Source organism: Budorcas taxicolor, chromosome 24, assembly GCF_023091745.1.
Source record: "Budorcas taxicolor isolate Tak-1 chromosome 24, Takin1.1, whole genome shotgun sequence".
In the NCBI taxonomy this organism is placed as follows: Eukaryota; Metazoa; Chordata; class Mammalia; order Artiodactyla; family Bovidae; genus Budorcas; species Budorcas taxicolor.
This window is the reverse complement of record NC_068933.1, coordinates 24,850,117-24,872,809: the sequence shown is the minus strand read 5'-3', so window position 1 is coordinate 24,872,809 and position 22,693 is coordinate 24,850,117. Positions and strand designations below refer to the sequence as shown.

At 35.4% G+C, this 22,693-nt stretch overlaps 1 protein-coding gene across 1 annotated transcript in view; it reads right to left on the bottom strand.

Annotated features, from left to right (window-relative positions):
* TNKS (tankyrase) overlaps window positions 1-22,693 on the bottom strand; it is a 148,666-nt gene that overhangs the window by 113,357 nt on the left and 12,616 nt on the right. Inside the window, exon 2 of the mRNA XM_052661493.1 lies at window positions 17,093-17,317. Within this exon, the coding sequence (XP_052517453.1) occupies window positions 17,093-17,317 (225 nt within the window). The remainder of the gene's footprint in view (window positions 1-17,092; window positions 17,318-22,693) is intronic.

Here is a 22,693-nt window from a genome sequence, read left to right as displayed (position 1 = left end):
TAAATGGCACCCCATTCCAGTACTCTTGCCTGGAAAATCCCATGGATGGAGGAGCCTGGTGGGCTGCAGTCCATGGGGTCGCAAAGAGTTGGACACAACTGAGTGACTTCACTTTCATACACTGGAGAAGGAAATGGCAACCCACTCCAGTGTTCTTGCCTGGAGAATCCCAGGGATGGGGGAGCCTGGTGGGCTGCCGTCTATGGGGTCGCACAGAGTCGGACACGACTGAAGCGACTTAGCAGCAGCAGCAGCAAGTATTCTTGCCTGGAGAATTCCATGGGCAGAGGAGCCTGGCGGGTTACAGTCCAAGGGGTTGCAAAGAGTTGGACACTAACGAGGGACTAACTTTCTTTGTTCAGAATGGTATCAAATCCCTGATGAAGCTTTTAGATTTACAGTCTGAGCATTAATATCTAAAATCTTTTAAAAAATTGCCTCAAATAGACCTTTTTTCTCCCTTGCTTTAAGTCAAAGAAAAAAGAAAGATTTATTTATCCTAACACTATCTAACTGAAACAAAACTAAAAGTTGAGACTATAGATCAATGAAAGTTGTAGGGTACATACAAGAAAGTCGACTTTTCGAGCAGTTGCTCAAGTCAAATTTCTGTTTCACGTTATTCTCCATAAAGATTTGTGTGGCACTATTTTCTAATACCAGAAGAACAGCACATACATAGGGCAAAGATAACAACCATGCCTTTCAAGAATGTCAGTCTGTACTTGAAGTGGTGACAAGCAGGACTCTGCTAAAGGCTTCAAAATTTGCTTTCAAAGTTCCGTGCTACCAAAAGGAATAATAAAATATGACTACAGATAAATAATACAATAAGAAATTCATTTTGTAATAGATTCTTCTTCAAAAGTAGCACATATGTCTGAAGAAAGTCCCCCAAATACACAATCAATACACAAAATAAGGTTTGAAGGAAAAACAGAAAACTAAGATTTGAATGATATTCAGTACGTAAATCTGAGATTACTGGAGACATTCAAAATCTCTTTACAATATCTTTAACCATTAGGGCATTATCAAACCTCAAATCCCAAATGACTAGGCTATACATCTCAAATTCATTTATCTCCTTTGGAAATTAGAAAAGTGGAGAAAATATAGCAGCTAGCATACACAATAACAGGGAGTTAAAACTAAGGTAAGATCCCAATATTCAAAATAACATTCTCAAAAGAGCTATGGCACGAAGGACATGTGATTTTCCTATTTCTGGGACAAACGTTCAACTACAGTAAAATACCAGACTCAGAGAGCATGCCTTCAGCCGGTGACCAATGAAACAGAGATAGAAAAGGACTCATTTAATTCCTCAAAACTATTAAATTTAAGTATTCACATGATTTTAATTCTTCTAAACAAAAAGAAATATTTTATATACATGTAAAAAAGTCTCATCAAATTCCAAAAAAAAAAAAAATGAAATGCTATAATGGTAAATTATATTTAAGTACAGGCATTAATAACTGATTTAAGAAGACGGAAGAAACAGAAGCAATGTGAATTTTCCAAGCTAAAAATGCAGCAAGGGTTTTACGTAAATTATGAAAAACCGTTTCGTATGGTTTTCACTTTTAATGGCAGAAATTCACCTATTAAACTATGGCAAATTCCTTGTTATGTCAATTTTAGAGCTACATTAAGGATCTAAAACTATTCTTCACAATGAACAGATACTTAATTTTAAAAGAAGCTATGTTTATGTTGAAATGTTTTACCAGTATTTCAATATCATCTTACTTTCTTAAGAGTACAGAGATACTCATTTGACTGAGTTTCTAAAATTAAATCATACAAAGCATTAAGTTTATTAGATTTTTCAGCAAATAAAAATTTTTTAATTTTAAAGCAAAATACTATGGAACCAAATTTTAATTAGCTGTAATCTTCAATGCATAAGACAAAAAGACACACAAACTGCTAGTACGAGAACAGATGCTCTACATAATCATTCAAAAGAAAAATGCAAATGTAAAAGATGGGCAGTAATCCATCTTTTATTATTAACGGTATTAAGTATTAGTGAGACTATACTAAACTGGAACTCTTATATATTACTGGTGGGCATATAAAGTGGTCTGTAACTACTTGGAAATCAATTTGGCAATTACTTACAAAGGTAAATATACACTATTGTTACATGCTAACATCCTACTTTTAGATATTTATCCAAGAGGAAAAGAAATATGGCCATACAAAAGACTTGCACACGAATACTGCATGTTTATTTAGAACAGCAACAAAATGAAAAAATCTGAATATTCATCAACAGGTGAAAGGATAAGCAAATTTTAGCATATCCATACAAAAAAACTCTAGTTAGCAATTAAAAGAAATAAACTATTGACTTACACTTTGCCAACAAAGGTCTGTATAGTCAAAGCTATGGTTTTTCCAGTAGTCATGTACAGATGTGAGAGTTGGACCATAAAGAAGACTAAGTGCCAAAGAATTGATGCTTTCGAACTGTGGTGCTAGAGGACTCTTGAGAGTTCCTTGGACAGTAAGGAGATCAAACCAGGCAATCCTAAAGGAAATTAACCCTGAATATTCATTGGAAGGACTGATGCTGAAGCGCCAAAACTTTGGCCACATGGGAAAAGCCAACTCACTGGAAAAGATTCTAATGGTGGGAAAGAATGAGGACAGGAGGAGAAGAGGGCAACAGAGGATGAGATGGTTGGATGGCATCACTGACTCACTGGATGTGAGTCTGAGCAAACTCTGGGAGACGGTGAAGGACAGGGAAGCCTGGAGTGCTACAGTCCATGGGGTCACAAAGAGTTGGATATGACTTCGGGACTAAGCAACAACAACACACTGGAGGGATGAAATCTCTAAAACATACTCAGCCAAGAACCTATTTCTAGAATAGAAAGCTCATTTACTGTGACAGAAAACAGATCAATTGTTCTCTAGGGATGGTAGAGGGGGAAGAGAAAACTGACTGCAAATAGATACCAGAGAACTTTTTAGAGTGATAAAAATGTTCTACAAAATTATAGTAGTGATTACATGTGCCTATACATTTATCAAAACTCATCAATACACATACTTAAAATGGATGCATTTTATTTCATTATATCAAACTAATTTTATGTTAGAATTCAATAAAGTTGATTTTTTTAAAAGCTCAAAGAGGGGTCTAACCACAGATTAGAAACACCTGAAGAGAAATTTACTGACCTCAAAAATATATCAATAGATACTTCTAAGAATGCTACAAGGAGAAATTATCATGGGCAAAGGATGGAGTGAGAATGTCTAATAAGTTGTAACCAGTCTTAAAAAGAAACATGTACATATTTGAAGAAATAATATCTAAGAGCTTCCCATAACTAATAAGACATTAAAAATAAGAAGGGCAATTTACAGGTATTTATAGATTCAAGAAGCTCAAACAGGATAAAGTCAATGATACAGAAAAAAATATTAAACATATAAATTAGGAATAACTACTATAAAAAACAGCTGATAATTCAAGACAAGTCAATACGTTAATAGAGTAATAGTACAACACATCAGAGGTAAATATCAACAATTTGCAAAACTACCCTAACTATAGCATGTGCTCAGTGGCTCAGCTGTGTCCGACTCTTTGCAACCCCATGGACTGTAGTCCACCAGGCTCATGTGTCCATAATCTTTTCCAGGCAAGAATACTGGAATGGGTTGCCATTCCCTTCTCCAGGGGATCTTTCCAACCCAGGGATTGAACCTGTGTCCCTTGTGTTTCCTGTATTAGCAAGCAGATCCTTTACCACTGCACCACCTAGGAAACGCAACTATAGTATATGTTATACTATATAGCAAATGTTAAGCAATGATGTAATTATAAATCTGTTTCTACATATATATAAAAACACCATATTCCTATTCTCAGGACAAATTTAATGTAAGTAAATTATTTTAAAATAAATGTTAATAGCTTTAAATACATTCAAAGTTTTTCTACAAAACTACTCTGGAAGCAAGATATATAAGGTCTGATTAGCCAAATCCAAGAAAACTTTTCCTTTGATATGAATATTTATTTTCATTTGCAAAATTTTCACTTTAAAAATATTTCCTCTTTATATTTCTTTTTAGAATTCCCTTCAATTCTTAAGATCCATCTTTTCCCAGCAGAGTTCTTACCTCCAAAAAAACTCAACATTTAAATTCTTCAAATTTTAACATTCATTGGTGATAAATACTGGTTCTAAATAGCAAATTAAATTTGGGACTCAGAAAGAGTGATCAATTCAATTCCCTGTCAACATACTCATGCTAATCAATAACTTTCAACATAAGCGAGACTCATGTTGATTTTTTTGTGTGTGTGATGCTCAGTGGCTATCTTCTCACTGAACGAGCAGTGACATTCAATGAGTGAAATAAGCTTCTTTCATCTTAATATCCTTTGGAGAAACCTCTGAGAACCTCAAATATAATGCCTGGCTTAAATTGACCTTACTAATAAAGCTCTTCTAAAATGAGATTTAAAAGCAGGTATTGACAAAGCCTTTGACTGTGTGGATCACAATAAACTGTGGAAAATTCTGAAAGAGATGGGAATACCAAACCACCTGACTGGCCTCTTGAGAAATCTGTATGCAGGTCAGGAAGCAACAGTTAGAACTGGACATGGAACAACAGACTGGTTCCAAATAGGAAAAGGAATACATCAAGGCTGTATATTGTCACCCTGCTTATTTAACTTTTATGCAGAGTACATCATGAGAAACGCTGGACTGGAAGAAACACAAGCTGGAATCAAGATTGCCGGGAGAAATATCAATAACCTCAGATATGCAGATGACACCACCCTTATGGCAGAAAGTGAAGAGGAACTAAAAAGCCTCTTGATGAAAGTGAAAGAGGAGAGTGAAAAGTTGGCTTAAAGCTCAACATTCAGAAAATGAAGATCATGGCATCTGGTCCTATCACTTAATGGAAAATAGATGGGCAAACAGTGTAAACAGTGTCAGACTTTATATTTGGGGGCTCCAAAATCACTGCAGATGGTGACTGCAGCCACGAAATTAAAAGACGCTTACTCCTTGGAAGAAAAGTTATGACCAACCTAGATAGCATATTGAAAAGCAGAGACATTACTTTGCTGACTGAGGTCCGTCTAGTCAAGGCTACAGTTTTCCCAGTGGTCATGTATGGATGCGAGAGTTGGACTGTGAAGAAAGCTGAGCGCCGAAGAATTGATGTGTTTGAACTGTGGTGTTGGAGAAGACTCTTGAGAGTCCCTTGGACTGCAAGGAGATCCAACCAGTCCATTCTGAAGGACATCAGCCCTGGGATTTCTTTGGAAGGAATGATGCTAAAGCTGAAACTCCAGTAATTTGGCCACTTCATGCGAAGAGCTGACTCATTGGAAAAGACTCTGATGCTGGGAGGGATTGGGGGCAGGAGGAGAAGGGGATGACAGAGGATTAGATGGCTGGATGGCATCACTGACTTGATGGATGTGAGTCTGAGTGAACTCTCGGAGTTGGTGATGGACAGGGAGGCCTGGCGTGCTGCGCTTCATGGTGTTGCAAAGAGTCAGACACGACTGAGCGACTGAACTGAACTGAACTGATTCTAGTATATTGTAGAAGGAAACGGCAACTCACTCCAGTATTCTTGCCTGGACAATTCCATGGACAGAGGAACCTGGCAGAATACAGCCCATGGGGTCACAAAGAGTCAGACATCACTGAGCAACTGAGCACATTCTAGTATAATGAACAGAGAACCAAGCAAACTGGAGAAAAGTTTTGAAGTCATGGTCGCGTGGTCTTAGTTTGGTCTGCTGCTGCTAAGTAGCTTCAGTCGTGTCCAACTCTGTGCGACCCCACAGACGGTAGCCAGTGAGGCTGCCCTGTCCCTGGGATTCTCCAGGCAAGAATACTGGAGTGGGTTGCCATTTCTTTCTCCAATGCATGAAAGTGAAAAGTGAAAGGGAAGTCGCTCAGTTGTGTCTGACTCTTCGCGACTCCACAGACTGCAGCCCACCAGGCTCCTCCGTCCATGGGATTTTCCAGGCAAGAGTACTGGAGTGGGGTGCCATCGCCTTCTCTGAGTTTGGTCTGGTTAGCCATAAATTAAGATGATTAGTAATTTTCCAGTGTCCTAGAGTTACACCATCCAGTATAGTAGCCATTCACCAAGTACAAGTATTGAGTCTTTGAAATGTGGCTAGTGAGACTGATGATCTGAATTATTGATTATATTTCATTTTAATTAAATATTAAAACTGAAGCATGATCCAACTATTGGAAAATGTTTAATCTGTTCTGAACACCTTAGATATGTGAATCTACCATTTCAACTGTAAACTGAAGTAACTGATGAGGTAGGATAGGGGCGCTCTTCTTCTCCCCTTCAGCAATAGAGCATCCCACAGTGCCTGCTGCCATCATTCGGCCCTTTTCTCTCAGTGTTATCTTTTGCAGCGCATGGTACAAGGACCACAAGGAGCTGGCACACTTCAATTATTCTTCTTTTCACAATCGATGTATGCAACAAACTGTCTAAAAGTGGCTTGTGGCATCTTTTCTAATCAAATCAGTCAGGCTCTGGCTTTGGCGCTGGACTGTCATGCAACATGAACAACAGGGTGTAGCCCTGGGCACTGCAAGACGTTTAACAGCACCCCTGACCTCTACCCGCTAGGTGTCAACAGCATTCCCCTGCTGTGACAACCAAAACCATCTCTAAACACTGCTAATATCTCCTCAATGGGCAAAACTATTCCTGGCTGAAACCACTGCTCCCGAGGGTCTTATGGGCCCACAGCCAATCCCCTTATACACATGCAGTTGTGTGAGGTGGAATACATGAAGGTCTTTGCTTCTCTCCTCTCCACACTTTTACATATTGGGTTACTGCATTAGATTTCATTTGAAGGAAGACTTTTGTGGTTTAATAACTTAATAAGAAAGAACCAAATAATAAATTAGTAAAATAGTAACTCACAAATAGCTTTTAAAAACGTAATAGTAAATAATAGTAAATGGTAAATATAAAAGTGATTTCTAGGGATTCTTCTCATTTTAAGATGCTGTGACCTATGAAGATATTTTTTGGGGTACTGACTTTATATTAATAAAGCAGTTTTATTTATTACAAGGGATAAAAACTACTTTAACTGGCTTAAACAACATGAAAATTTATTAAAGAAGAGAGGTATCTCATCAAAAGCAAAGGCAGAAACATGACCCCAGATTCATCCTGTTGCTGCCAATCCCTGTCTCTCAGCTCCTGTGGCCATCACCCTCAGATACAGATAATACAGGTGCTATCTGAATCTTGATTCCAAATTCTCGTGGGAGAGAATTTGCTCCAGCTTGCCTCAAAATCCTGTTCTGGACTTCAAAAGTTTTTCCAGAGAAGAGGAAGAGGCAATAAAAACAACGATGATGGAGTAAGAGGCACAGTTCTAGAGTACTTGGGCAGATCGCAATAGGCATCTACAGCAGAAAGAGATCTTAATTTTAAAGTATTATATAGAATACATGGTAAATGAGTAGGCTTACAAAAATATGTTTTTATTTTACACATTTCTACAGTATTTTAATGTTTATTACAAATGCCATGCCATGCTAAGTCACTTCAGTCATGTCCAACTCTTCGTGACGCTATAGACTGTAGCCTGCCAGGCTCCTATGTCCACGGGATTCTCCAGGCAAGAATACTGGAGTGGGTTGCTACTCCCTTCTCCAGGGGATCTTCCTGACCCAGGGATCAAACCTGTGTCTCTTACATCTCCTGCAGTGGCAGGAGGGTTCTTTACCACTGGTACCACCTGGGAAGCCCCAGTTATTACAAATGTATATTACGTTTATAATGAGAGGGAAATGAGAGAGATATTTCTCCTCAGACAAAAAAGATCTTTATGCACACTGTGCAAATATATTCACCAAAACAATACTTCTCTTAAAGTTGCTGTTTAAGTAATTAATTTGTAACTAATGGAGAAATAAAAATCAGGTAGTTCTTATCAACTGAGTAACATTAAATATGGCAGTAGCATTAAATTAACAAGATCAATATAAAATAAATATATTAATTTAGAAACTGTGATAATGCGGAGACTGGAGAATAAGTCTTAAGTAAAACTGTCAAGAAGTAATTTTCTATTATAAAAGTCCAGATTTTTAACCATACCACCTTCGGTCTTTGCCTTTGATATAAGTCACCAAAAATTCAGAATTCTGTCAACATATTTGTGATATATTACCTAATTTTACCTCAGTGAACTATCTGCCTTTATGTGCCTTTGAACTTAGAAAAAAAGTGCATTCTTATTTTTCCTGGTCAAGTACACAAGAATAAATGGATTAAAAATAGGTTCCTATTTAATGAGGCACATAAATGCAGATAATTCACTGAGGTAAAATTAAGTTCAAAAAATCAAATTCTCTCCTAAGGCTGCTTCACTTACTAGCGGCAAATCATCACAGTTCAGAGTGGTCCTCTGGAATCAGACTGAACAGGATAGAATCCCAGGTCCACCATCTCCTAGTTCTAGGACCCCTGGAAGCAACGTCACCTCTCTGTGCCTCCATTTCCTCATCTGTAAATCAGGAGAGAGTAACAGTATCTACTCATGGAGCTACCAGGAGGACAAAAGAAATATTTGAGGCACTCTTAGAACAGGGACTAACATATAGTCCACATGTGCATATGAGAATTTTTAAAAGACATTAGGAAACTAATTTCAGAAAATAAAATTTTACCAAATTTACATAAGAGAGTAGTTCTTTAGGATAAAATTTTGGCATGAAATGTTTTAATAAAAGAATCATCCAATTAAATTTTGCTCCTATTACCCAGTCTTCCTATAAATAGAAAAAACTAAGAAGTTTTGAAGAAGCCTGTTACATCTGGAGTAACTGAGGCATTATTCTGTATGTGTATACAGCAGATTTTAATATCCAATTCAATTATATCCTTTTTGCAATAAGAAGTTAAGGCAGGCCCCAATACATGTGGGAAATCAGTCTTATCTTCTTACACAAACCACAATTTATTTTAAGATAAAGCAGGTAGTAGAATAAATATAAGAGTGATTATGACAAAGCATATCTCCTTTCTACCTGGAAACCTTAGGGAATCAAGTCTAAAAGAAAGTCCTGTCTAGGAGTCAGACCAGTGTGTGTTTGAGAAGACTGCTCTCTACTTAGCAACTGTCTGGCCTGAGGCAAATGACTTCACCTCTGTCGAGTTCAATCTCCTCTTTCATAAAACACTACCTTTCACCAAGGATTGCTGTCATAATGGAGACTATATATAAACCTTATATATAGTCTCAATTATAAACCTTATATATATAGGCTCAATTATGATATCAATACATATATATATATAAATCTAGTTTGGTTCTTAGCACATAATAGGAACTCAATAAAAACCCTGTCCCTTCAATCAGCTTTTCATCTGCTTTCAAAAACAGAACCGCAAACACAGAATGTGCTTAAAAAAAAAAAAAACAACAAAAAAAAAACAGTTGATTAAAATAAAGGCAAACTGGTAACAGCCCTAGGAACAATGAATCTGTGCCCAAGTACTGTTTTATGCTTGCTTGTACTTAGGAGAAGATTACTTTTTCTAATACTTGACTAGACTCAGCTAGATAAAATACTAATTAAGGGACAAAGCAGACATTTCAGTCTGACCAAATAAGTTTGTAACATGGGTGCTCAGTTGTGTCCGACCCTTTGAGACCCCCTAAACCGCAGACTGCCAGGGACTGAACCTGTGTGTTCTGCCTGCATTGGCAGGTGGATTCTTTACCACTGCGCCACCTGGGAAGCCCTCAAGTTTATAACAGGATGACAGAAGTCTTACAGTTCTAGGGACAGCGACCACATGCAAGAGCTGCTTTTCAATCTGTCTCTAAGTGAAGTTTCAGATACATGGTTTTCTGAATCCATCCCTAAATTGTCAAGGGCCGAGTAAGGCCTCAAGAACTTACTAGTATTTCCAGGTAAATTGCTCATTAGTATAAAATATTAAGACCAATTCAGTTTTAGTGCTACTAGACACAAGGTTTAAAGTCACACGTTTTAAAATATTTTCCACAAAGAACATAGGGTTGAGCCGATGTCGTAATATTCTGATTCTGCTTTGAATTTCAGTTTCTTCAATAATATCACAACTTTATCATTTTCCTATGTCTCTAAGAATTCAAATGACTAGAACTTCAATACACTGTTGTACTTTCAATCTGAAGGAGGAAAAGAACATAACTGTTAAGTTTTCATTCTTTGGGAAATAAATAATTTTTTAATGTTACTTATTTTGTATTAGATTCAATAAATTATCCTATGAGTGAAACTCTTAACGACAGTACTCAGTCACACTTCTCCCATCTTAGCTCCTTTAGCCCACGTTCAGGAAGAAAAGAATGCCTTTTTCTTTTATTCAAGTTTTTCCTTTGCTCTTTCCCTTCTCTCATTCCTAGGGGGTTGCAATTTTCAGAAACAGCCAATTATGATGCCCTCCAATAGCTTGAAGAACTACTTCCTCATAATTAATTTGCCTTTAAAAATTTATCATTCTCTAAATGATAATGCTCATTTAAAACACTTCTAATTCTGTTTTTTTAAATGGAGTGGGTGTGAGACTGTTTATAGATAAAAACAAGTGTGAACACTTGTTCAGACTTCTTTACAACTGTCAAGCTTTCACAGACTTTTTACTCAGTTACAGCAAATCACTAGAACTTCATACAACTGCTATTGAATTATTTGTGGGGAAAGGTTTAAGTTACAGTGATTTTCCATTATCCTATCTGCAATATCTCTGCTACGTTAACAGACCAAAATTGCAATTAAAAAAAAAAATTTCATGTCTTATCAAATCATAATTCAAGTTTACACAATTACAATGAATCTGAAACAAAAGACATAAATGAATTCACAGTGATGGCAACAAAGAGCCACATATCTCTCAATAAGGTTTTACTGATGGTCAGAATACAAAAATGATCTCTGAGGACATCTTATGCTGCCACCCAAGGGAGAAAGAGCACGGAAGGGAACAAGCACTTGCTGAGGCTCTACCTGCTTTATTATTTCAGTTAACTTCCCATAACAACCCAGTGCAGCAGGTCTGACGCCCGCCTTATAAATGAGAAATTGAGGCTCAACGCAATTAAATTGTTTGTGGTAAAAGAGAATTCATATTTAATTCTAAAGCCAAGCATTTAATTTCTGCCGTATCATTCTACACAAGTACAAGTCAAGATCACACCAGAACTGTAACTCAAGCTTTCTTTCCTTTATGTGACTTCTAATGGGGGCATCTATGCAACTGTCCTAAATACCTTCCTCCAATGACAAATGACCTTGTCCTAATCCCATCAACATGCAACCACAACTCTGCAAGAACACCAAGACACCAGGGTTTCATTTCAGGAGACCCACTAAAATCCTTCTTGCTCTTGTTCCCTCCATCCTTACATTCAAGTAAATTATTTCAAAAGATCAACACTCAAAATGGTTCCCCCAAAGGCAAAATAAAATATACACCCTCTATCTCTAACCACAATTATTTATGCCACAGCAAATATAGAAAAGTTCCGGCTTGACACAAAATAAACATATATTTTGGCACACTGTGGCATTTCTTAATGTCTTATTTGGACTGTCATACCTGAGGGTAGACTATCAAATAACTTACAATAAAGTGACATTCTTAATCCCAGATTCTGTTTATAGATGAAAAGTCTAACACCCACTCCATTAAAAAAAAAAAACAGAATTAGCAGATTTAAATAACTGAACAACTGAACAATTTTTTAAAGCCCTAAAACTGCAATTATTATACTTAACAACTTCTAGTTTGGTCAGTGAGAAAGAGGAGTGAGAAGGACTCTATAAATCTTTATCTCCAATTTGGGCCTGCCTCTGAAATCTCAGTTACCAGGGAACTGTACAAATTTCTTAAATAATATCACAACTACAACTATTACACGCACTTCAGATAACACGGTGATCATGTAAAGAGAGAGCCAAATGGCTACATGAGCCATTTGTCTCAAATACCACGTTTTAAACAACCCCTAGCTTAATCCATGCATCTCAATGAACTCTACAGATGATCTGAATGACCATGTTTAATCTAAAAGTAAATGCAAGCATATAATTAATTTCCTTAACAGACAGTCTTGAGCATTAAGTAAAGGATTATCTCACTTTAAGAAATGTATGAGGTCTTTTTCGGTCATTCTTTTGTTCTGTTATTTGACCTTTTCCCCTCTAATTTAAGCATCTTTGATATATTTCTTAAATGAGAATGAAGGCATTCATTCTGGAAACTTTAATAGAATACAATGAACAAATAAACTCTCTATATAAATATATATATTTAACACTATTAACCAGAATGCCTACTAAAGTAGTCCCAAATTTATCAGGTAAATGCAAAAACACTAACCTTGAATGCAGCTGAAATCAGTGGGCAAGTCATCAACATAATGGTGCTCAGTGTCAGCAGGGATTATTTCAGAAGGGAAAAATTACTATCATTTTTGGCTCTTCTCCTTTTGAAAGATACAAGTATGGAATTTTGCCAATTTTTTACTTTTACAAAAATGCTACATTGAGACTTGTTTAAAAGATCCCAATTCAGTTTTTATATGAAAAAGGGATGTTAAAAATGCCAAAGGGAGGTACTCTGGCAGGAAGAGGCAAGAGAGATGGAATAATGAAACAAAGGCAAACGAATCAAATTCTCAAGGCTTCACTGAATTTTCAATGAATTTTTGCAAGGAGTGAGAAAGGTGTGGGAAACGACTTTTCTTAACCTAGCTCATTTATAGATGACATATGGATAAAGAAAGTGACAAGCTAAATCCAGAGCCCTAGTCAAGTTCTCCAGCAGCTATATTTCTTTGATTCTTATTAAGAAGCTCTAGCTTTCCAGTAGTTTCCTAAAAGTAATCAGGGTTTACATATGTGATTAATGAAAATGACATTTTCTATAGTACTGTTTATAAAATAGTGAAAAATCAGAAATCTTCTAAATGGCCTAATATGGGTGAAAGATTTAAAAAATGGTTATTTCTATATAATTCTTGACAGCCTTTAAAAGTGAGGTTAGATAAAAAAAAATTCACTGATAATGAAATACGGTCATAACACAGTGAAAAAATAAGAAAACGGCATGTGTGGAATGACCTCATTAAAGGACTATGTACACAGGTACACTGGCTCTACAGCACTGTCTGACAGAACTTTGTACAATGATGGAGATTTCACTATTCACACACTCGGATACAGTAACCAATGGACAGATATGGTTATTAAGCACTTGAAATGTGGCTAGTGCAACTGAGGAATTAAATTTAAAATTTTTTACATTTTAACCAGGTTTCATTTATTGGCTACAATATCAGACAGCATAAATCTTGATGGACAGAAAATGAGGTGTGCCAGTTAATATCATTGTACTTGCTAATAAACCCAGAAAGCTGTTCATCTTCAATATACTATATTTGAAATAACAAAAGACAAGAATGTATCAAGTGGTACCATTCTTCCCTCCTCTGCTCCCAATCCCATGCCACTCTCAAGTTCCAGGACTTTTTAATCAAAGGACCATGGAAGTGATCAGGTAATTTAGTAAAGGGGTATATGATCTGAAGAGAAACATGAGTACACAGAACAGATAATTTAAACTAGAGTTTGAACAAGCAAAGTAAATATATCTTTCTAGATATAAGACACAGAAAATAGAAATCATTCCTGGAAATCATGAAAGCAAGATTACTTTAGGAGTGAGTTATAATAATAAGGATTTAGTTTAAGCTTTAGTAAATAGATTATCTTAAGTTTTTTTTAAAGTAAGGTAAAGATTGCCACTTTAAATTTGTTAAGTATTTGATGATCTAAAAAAAACTAAACTAAGAATAAAGAAGAATGTTTGGCACATTTAAAGAATGAAATTAATTTTTTAGGGTTACAATACACTCTTTTTTTTTTTTTTTACTTTACAATACTATATTGGTTTTGCCATACATTGACATGAAATACACTCTTAAAGAAATCTTACTAAGCAGAGAGGACTTTTCATTCTCAGTAGAGAAAACATTTCTTATTATAACAACTTTATATCAGCTCTAGAGACTGTGGCAAAGAAACAGCTTTCTCCTTTCTTTACTAGTAAAACGGTAGGAAATTTGAATCATCCATTTCATGCATAGGATATAAACATTAGTGAAGCACTTTGGTTAAGTACTTTGAGTCACCTTCACGGGAAAACAGTGAATTATATATCATCTAACCACATCAATTTTTGGTAGATTTACCAGCATCACCTTTTTCTTTCTTTTCCCTCCCTATCTCAACTCTTCAATTCATGACAGAACTCATGGGTTTAATCTACAAGTACCAACAAAAAATGTTTGACAGTCCATTCATTATAGACAATCCATAACCAGAAGTCAATGCATGCTCAGGACCAATATTCAACAACCCATCCTTCATGAAGAATAACAATGATCTGATGAACAGTCGATTACCTAAACATAGTTTATATCTGACTATAAAATGTTTTATATTTGTATATAAATATAGGAATATCTGTATTACCCAGCAATCACACTCTAAACCATTTATCTCAGAGAAAAGAAAACTCATCTCTATATAAAAATTTGTACACAAATGTTCACAGGAGGTTTATTTGTAATAGCCAAGAAGTGGAGTCAACCAAAACGTTCTTCAGTTGTGAATGCTAAACTACAGTACATCAAAACCATGGCATAATAATCAGCAATTTTTTAAAAGATCTGGAAGACAAATAAGAAAAAAAAAGACAATCTCAAAAAAATTACGTACTGTATGATTCCGCTTATAGCATTCTCAAAATGACAAAAGTATACAGATGAACATGTTACTGGTTGTTAAGGGTTAAGGATCTGGGATGGGGAGTAGACCATTATAAAAGTAGGCTATAAGTAGGCTTCCCTGGTGGCTCAGATGGTAAAGAATCTGCCTGTAATGTGGCTCAATCCCTGGTAGGGAAGATCCCCTGGAAAAGGGAACCACAACCCACTCCAGTATTCTTGCCTGGAGAATCCCATGGACAGAGGAGCCTAGCAGGCTACAGTCCATGGGGTCGCAAAGAACTGGACATGACTAAGCGACTAATACTTTCACTTTCTTTCATAAATGAGGCAGAGCTTCCTCATTTATGTTCTGTATCTTGACTATAGTTACATTATATGTTCTGTATCTTGACTATAGTTACATTAATCTGAACACATGATTAAATGGCACAGAACTCTACACATTGTACCAACACTGGTTTCCTATTTTTGATACTGTATTATGACACCGTAAGATTCACCATAACCAAAGGGTGAAACCAGGAGAAGGATACGTGGACCTTCTTGTACTATGTTTGGAGCTTTCTATGAATCTATAATTATTTCAAAACAAAAAGTTAAAAATACACAATAAATGCCTCTTATTATGTAAAGAGTTCTAAAGAGTCAAATATAATAAAGCAATATGATTTTTTAAGATCTGTGGTTTACTGGTAAGTACAACAATCTTGCAAAGACAACATAAAAGGAAATTTTCTTAAAAGCAGCGACAGAATGAAAAATTCAAGAGGTACAGGTAGGAAAATAGAACACTTCAGCCTAAAAGAGATAATACATTGGAAGGTGAAAATTGTGTAAAATCCTATAACTAACAACAGAAAAATCCAATGGATGTGACAAAGTGAAGCAAGAAAGAATGAGAGCAGGGAAGCTGAAGGTCTAGGAAGATCTGATAAGAGCACACTTCAAATTCAGTAACAGTGAACACATAGTAACTTACCATAAAAAGTTTAAGAGATTTAGTAATCAGAGAATATGTGGTAAACTCAAGCTTTTCAGATTAGTTGTATGAATGACTTAGTCTAGGACATAGCTGTTTTAGTGGGAGACTTAGGAGGAAATGGGACAATCAAGTAAAAGTGTAAGACGTCAAAGGATAGGGTATTCAAGGGTCATGTTGAAACGACCTTGAATTTCATCTGGTAAAACTGGCTGGTGAAGTGATAAAGGATAATGACAGAGAAGAGGATAAAGAAGTTTGTCAGACAATGCAATAATTTGAGGAAAATGAAAAAATATATTTGAAGCTGGAATAGATGGCTATGAAGTGGGAGAAAATCTTATACTGGCACCACCTCTCTATCTTTAAACGTGACATATTTATTTGGGTTTTATCAGAAAAAATAGCCAATTATACTGAAATGGGTGCCAGTCAAGAAGATAATTTATAAATCAACCTGCCAAAGGCTAAACAAATATCCATCATCTTGAGTTTCAAGAAAGAGACGACACATTCAAGAGACACTATGCTTGTTCTCTAGAAGCCCATTTTAGATTTCAAAACGAAAGATTTTACACAATAAAGCAAAGTCTAAAATAGATGCCTATTTAGATATACATATAAAGGAGAAAGAAATGCTGATTGAATACAATTCCATATAATCGCAATACTTAAAATCGTTGAAAAGTTCAATTTTGTTTGAAGTTGCTTTTTCTCTAGACTCTGTTGAAAATATTAAGCCTCGAACTGTTGTATTCGAATCACTCAAAGCTTTTCCAGGGCTAATAAAATAGCTGGTGTTCAATTTTAGCAACATAAAGAAAAAGGTTTTGCCTTAGTACTAGATGACTTTCCTTGAATCAACCTGAACATCCAAATATGTCATCCAATTCAGTAAGAACCTGTACTTTATAATGGTTCTCATTGATGCTAGGATGGAAAACTTTCAGACTTTTAAAGACTGTAAATTAACTAAATTTGATAACAGTAATCCATCAAAATTTAGTTCCACACCAGCTGGCATTTGCCTTACATTTGGAGAGTTAATATTGTGAATCTTGTTCCTAACCAACTTTAGATTTCCATGTCTCTACTTTCCCTTTGATGGAAAAGATTGGCTTATAAGAAGTAACAAAGTGTTCTTTATTCTGAGGAAACATTATTTCCACTACAATAAAAAACAAGCAAGGGTAAACCTTTATTTTAAATGTTATTCTATCTGTGGGGTTGACCTTACAATTTAGATATCACCAAATAATACTTACCAATACATACATCGATCTTTCCTTTTATAGCAGCTTCATGCAGAGGGGTATAGTTCCAGTTATCCCTGGCATTTGGATCAGCTCCTTGGCACAGTAACAGACTCACAACCTCAGCATGGCCAAAAGAACACGCATTATGAAGTGGAATGAGACCGCCATCATCACGAGCATGGACGTTAGCACCCATCTGTAGTAAGTGTTCTACCACGTCCTTTCTTCCAAAACCTAAAAATAGGGAAAATATTTTATATTGTAAATCAGTTTTGTTAAAAGAACCATTAGAATTCCTTTAACAATAATATCAACAAATATGAACAACTGAAGTACTATGTTCTATAGCAAAAAGGTAAAAAAAAAAAAAAAAAGATGCCATTCAAATAGATTCTCTCATCTCACAGAACTGACAACTAAGGAAGCTCTTCCTTTAGTTTGGGCAATTCCTTCCAAAAACATTTCCTCAACACCTATTACATGCTAGAAATGCAGGACGAATGAGGCAAGATTCCTGTCCAAGGCATTCACTTTCCTCTCAAAATCAGATGCATAAAATCCATTTCTGTATTTTTAAATACCAATGAAAATCAAATCTAAGACAAAGTACAGCACTTAACATTATACTAGGGAAATTGGAGAAGAATATACAGATACCAGAAATACATGGTGACAGTTTGGTTACAAGATATCTGAAAAGGAAGAACTAAAGATAATGCCATAATATCTACTCTTGGGACTGGTATGCAAACTAAACGAATGTGTAGTTACAATTCAAATTTGGATTTACTGAGTTTGAGGGAATTTTAGGACAAACAAATGAGAATACAGGCTTTTGGAAATACAGAACCATAACACTGGTGAAAAGCATCACAATTTTCAGAGAGAAAAATGGTAGTACAGGAGGGTGTTATTAGAAGAGCCAGAAAAAAATCTAAAGCACTGTACAGACTAGGCAAACACTGAGAATGGTAAGAAATACCAAGAAAACACATTATGGATGTTAAAGGGCCACAACATTATGCCAAGTCCAGCATGATGAGGATTTAGTGAGATAATGAAAAATGGAAAAAATAGCCATTTTGACAATTTGAAGGTCATCATAGTATTGTGATGAAATTTTAAGCTACAATGCAATGGGTTAAAAAAAAAAAGATTACTGAAAATATTACCATTTTTATCTTTACCAGCTTAATACTTTTATTAGTGATCTTTCCTTTCCTACTTTAAATTTTATTAGGACTTGCCAGCTGGGTATCACTGCCTCCATGCTATTACTTACCATGTAATGTTGTTAGAAAATGACAGAAAATGACATTTTAACACTGGAAAGCAGTAATGGTCATATCTTCTTTCATTTTATGCATATATTAACTAAATAAATGAGAATTATGTGGAAAATAGAAACCAAAAAAAGATTTATTTCAATATATGTCCTTTACACTATCTTTAGAAATTCACTCACTCCAGGAAAGTAGGCCAAGAAAAAGTTTCCTGCTTTATAGATTTGAGTAAAGCCTGCGTGCAAATTCACATTTCTCTAATTAGTGTACTAACAATGTTTAAGAACTAATTTCCTTTCTTCACTAATAAATGAAGTAAAAACAAAAATGCTTGGTATCAGCAAGAAAGTGGTGAAATGGAGTTGTGTTCAAACACTGTTAATATGAATATAAACTGATGCCACATTTTTTTTAAGGTTTTTTGATGTGGATCATTTTTTAAAGGTCTTTATTGAATTTATTACAACATTGCTTCTGTTTTATGTTTTGTTTTCTTGGTCTGGAGGCATGTGGGATCTTAGTTCCCTGACTAGGGATTGAACCGGCACCTCCTGCGTTGGAAGGAAAGTATTAACCACTGGACTACCAGGGAAGTCTCATGGTACCACATTTCAGAAAAAAATGTAACATTATCATGAATAGGCTTAAACAAATATACTCTCCGACTCAAAATAGCACTCTTCAATTTTTATCATTTAAAAAATGATTTATCCATGGACAAAGATTTTGCATCAAGAATGTTTATTATAATGTTATTTACAGAAAATCATGGAGATTAGATATCCAATAATATTGTTACATAAATGATAAAATGACAGTATTTGAATAAAATAATCTGTATTGAAAGGATGCTAGAACACTGAATGGACTTAATATCACTGAGCCATATATTTTAAAATGGCAAAAATGGCATTTTATTTTTAAACTGCTTAAAATAAATAAAAATTTTAAATTTATATTTTACCATAGTAAAAAGAAAAAAACAAAGGTATAGACCAACCACCCACCCACCCTCACAGATACACATACAATATTATAAAAAATTCCAACACAGAAAGGTGTTGCTTATATATCAATCAGTTCTCCTTCCATTCCTTCTCCATCTTCCCTCCCTTTTTCCCTCCCTTCCTTTCTTTCTTGGCTGTGCCACGCTGCATGTGGGATCTTAGTTCCCTGACAAGGGATCAAGCCTGCATTCCCTGCAGTAGAAGCGTGAGTCTTAACCGCTGGGCCTCCTGGGAAGTCCCTCAATTAGCCTTTTGGATTGCAAATATATCAAACAAAATATAGGAGAAAAAATATGATATTTGAAATATAGATGGATAGAAAATGAGACTAAATCACTAGGTACCAGAAATACGGAATTTTTTCTTCTTTTTTATCTCTTTTCTTATTACATAAAACATAATTTTGCATAAAATATATGTATGTGTACACACACAAGTTTAAAAAGGTGGAGGTGAACAGCCAAAATCAGTAAAGATACATTTTATGTGTCGATATAAAATGCATTAAATCAGTGTTACCCACAAAAAAATTAATCCCCTATTTAAAATACTGTAATTTAGAAAACCATACATAAAAAGCTTAACAAAACATGTACTCTACCTGTACTATTAAGTACAATTCATAACTGGTCATTGGCCACTCTATCCATGTTTAATGGATATGCATTAATTACTTTTTATACATAAAGAGAATTCATTACCTATGATGGTCATACAAGGCCTTTGTTTCATAACCAAGGTTTGTAGCAATTATCTCTGTAATTGATTTTTTTGGGGGGGGTCTAAAGAACCAAAATAAAAATAATAATTAGGGCTGGTTCAAAGAACTACACAGAATTTAACCACACAGTAACTTACCTATAAATTAACTCATAGGAAATAGCTTCTAAGTGAAAGCATTACAGACCCACACAAGATTTTCAGTGTCCTATTCCACTAATCTAGCACATGTCAAAAAAAGCTACAATTTTTAAAAGGAATAATGTTGCTATTTATACATATCTTTATGGCTTAGTGTTACAAAGCACAAAAGAAAAACCAATGAACCATCTCTCTCTGAGCCAACAGAGGCTGTTAAAAATCAAGACAGTGTAATACTCTGATCTTTACCAACAAAACAGTATGTGCTATTAGAAGAGACTCCCAAATGAGAGTTGTACAAAAGGTATAATTTAACTTTTACAGAAAATTTCTTACAGAAAAATTCTTTTTGCTTAAGTACATGCCTTATTCCTGACAATAAAAATAGCAATAATAATGGTAAGTAGTTAACATTTAGTAAGCTCTTTTTTCTGACAAGAAGAATGCCAAATGCTTGACAAGCATTAGCTCCAGTGATAATATCCTGTGACAAGCATTTTCCTCATTTTATTGTTGAAGAATTCTTTCCCTCAGTTCTGATAACTCGTGAACTACACTTCCAAACACACATCTCAAATCTGCCTACTCCCAAGGGTCACCAGCTTGGTTTCAAGCCCCACAATCTCTTGTCTAGACTTCAGCACAAAACCTTTTGTTGGTCTCTCTACTGTCACATCTGCTAACAATTCATCCTTACCAGAGCAGACTGTGTGTCTCTCTTCAAGGCATGCATCAGATCAGGTCACTTCCCTGCTTGAAATCCTGCAATGGATTCCAATAACACACATAGTAAAACCTCCTTATGACCTAACAAGTGAGTTGGCCATTCTCACCTCTCCTATCTCATTGAGCTTTACCAACCCTGTCTTTCACTTTCTGTTCCCTGGATATGCCAAACTTATTTCAGCCTAGAGGACTTTGTACTTGCTGTGTTCCCTGCCTGAAGACCCACATCTTCACATGCCTAGCTCCTTCTGTCATCAGATTCTCAGCCCAAAGATAACAACTTGGAGAGACTCTAATTACTCAGTGTCAATCTGCCCACCCACACACACACATTCTTTCAACATTGTTTTCAACTTGAGTTCTTTGTATATTTTGGACATTAACCTTTTACCAGAAACATCATTCACAAATACTTTCTTCCACTCAGTAGGTTGCTTTCTCACGCTTGTTGATGGTCTCCTTCACTATGCCGAGGCCTTTTGGTTCAATGTAGTCTCACTTATTTTTGCTTTTGTTGCTTTGCTTTTGGTGTCAGGGTCAAAAAATCTTCACCAAGAGCTATGCCAAGGAGATTTCACCTATGTTTTCTTCTAGGAGATTTATGGTTTAAGGTCTTTAATCCATTTTGAGTTAATTTTCTATGTATGGTGTAAGATAGTGGTCCAGTTTCACTCTTTTGCATGTAGATGTCCATTCTCCCAACACCATTTATTAAAGAGACTGTTCTTTCCTCATTGTATATTCTTGGTTCCTTTGTCATAAATTAATTGACCATATATGAATGGGTTTATTTCTGGGCTCTCTATTCTGTCCATTGGGCTATATGTCTTTTTTTAATGCCAATATCATACTGTTTTTATTAAGTTAGCTTTGTAATATAGTTTGAAATCAGAGAATGTGGTATCTTCAGCTTTGTTCTTTCTCAAGATTGCTTTGGCTATTTGGAGTCTTTTGTGTGATACCATGCAAATTTGAGAACTGTTTTGTTCTATATCTGTGAAATATACCATTGGAATTTTTATAGGGGTTGCATGGAATCTTTATTGCTATATTGTAGTACAGACATTCTAACAATTTTAATTCTTTTAATCCACGAACACAGAATATCTTTCCATTTATTTGTCTTCTTCAATTTCTTTCATTAGCATCTTATAGTTTTCAATATACAGGTCTTCATTTCCTTGAAAGAGAACTGCTGTGTAGTGCTGGTGGGAATGAAAGCTGGCCTAGTCACTATGGAAAACTGTATGGAGGTTCCTCAAAAGAAAAAAACCTACCAGACAATCCAGCAAGTCCACTTCTGGGTATTTTTTGAACAAAATTAAAACACTAATTCAAAAAAATATCTTTTTTGCACCACTATGTTCACTGCATTATTCATGTGTCAACTGTATTTAAAAAGGAAACAAACTCAGAGAAAGAGAGGGTGAAGGAGGGGGAACTGAATAAAGACTGTCAATACAGACAAGTCCAGCTATAAGTAAGCATGAAGAATGTAATGTGCAACAGAACAAACACAGTTACAACTGCTCTACATTACACATGAAAGATGTTAAGAGAGTAAACCCTAAGCATTCTCATCACAAGGAGAAAACATTTGTTTCTTTTTCATTTTATATTTATATGAGATGACAGATATTCAGTATACTTACTCTGGTAATCATTTCATGACATACATAAATCAATCATTATGCCATACATCTTAAAAACTATACAGTGTGATAAAGTAAATT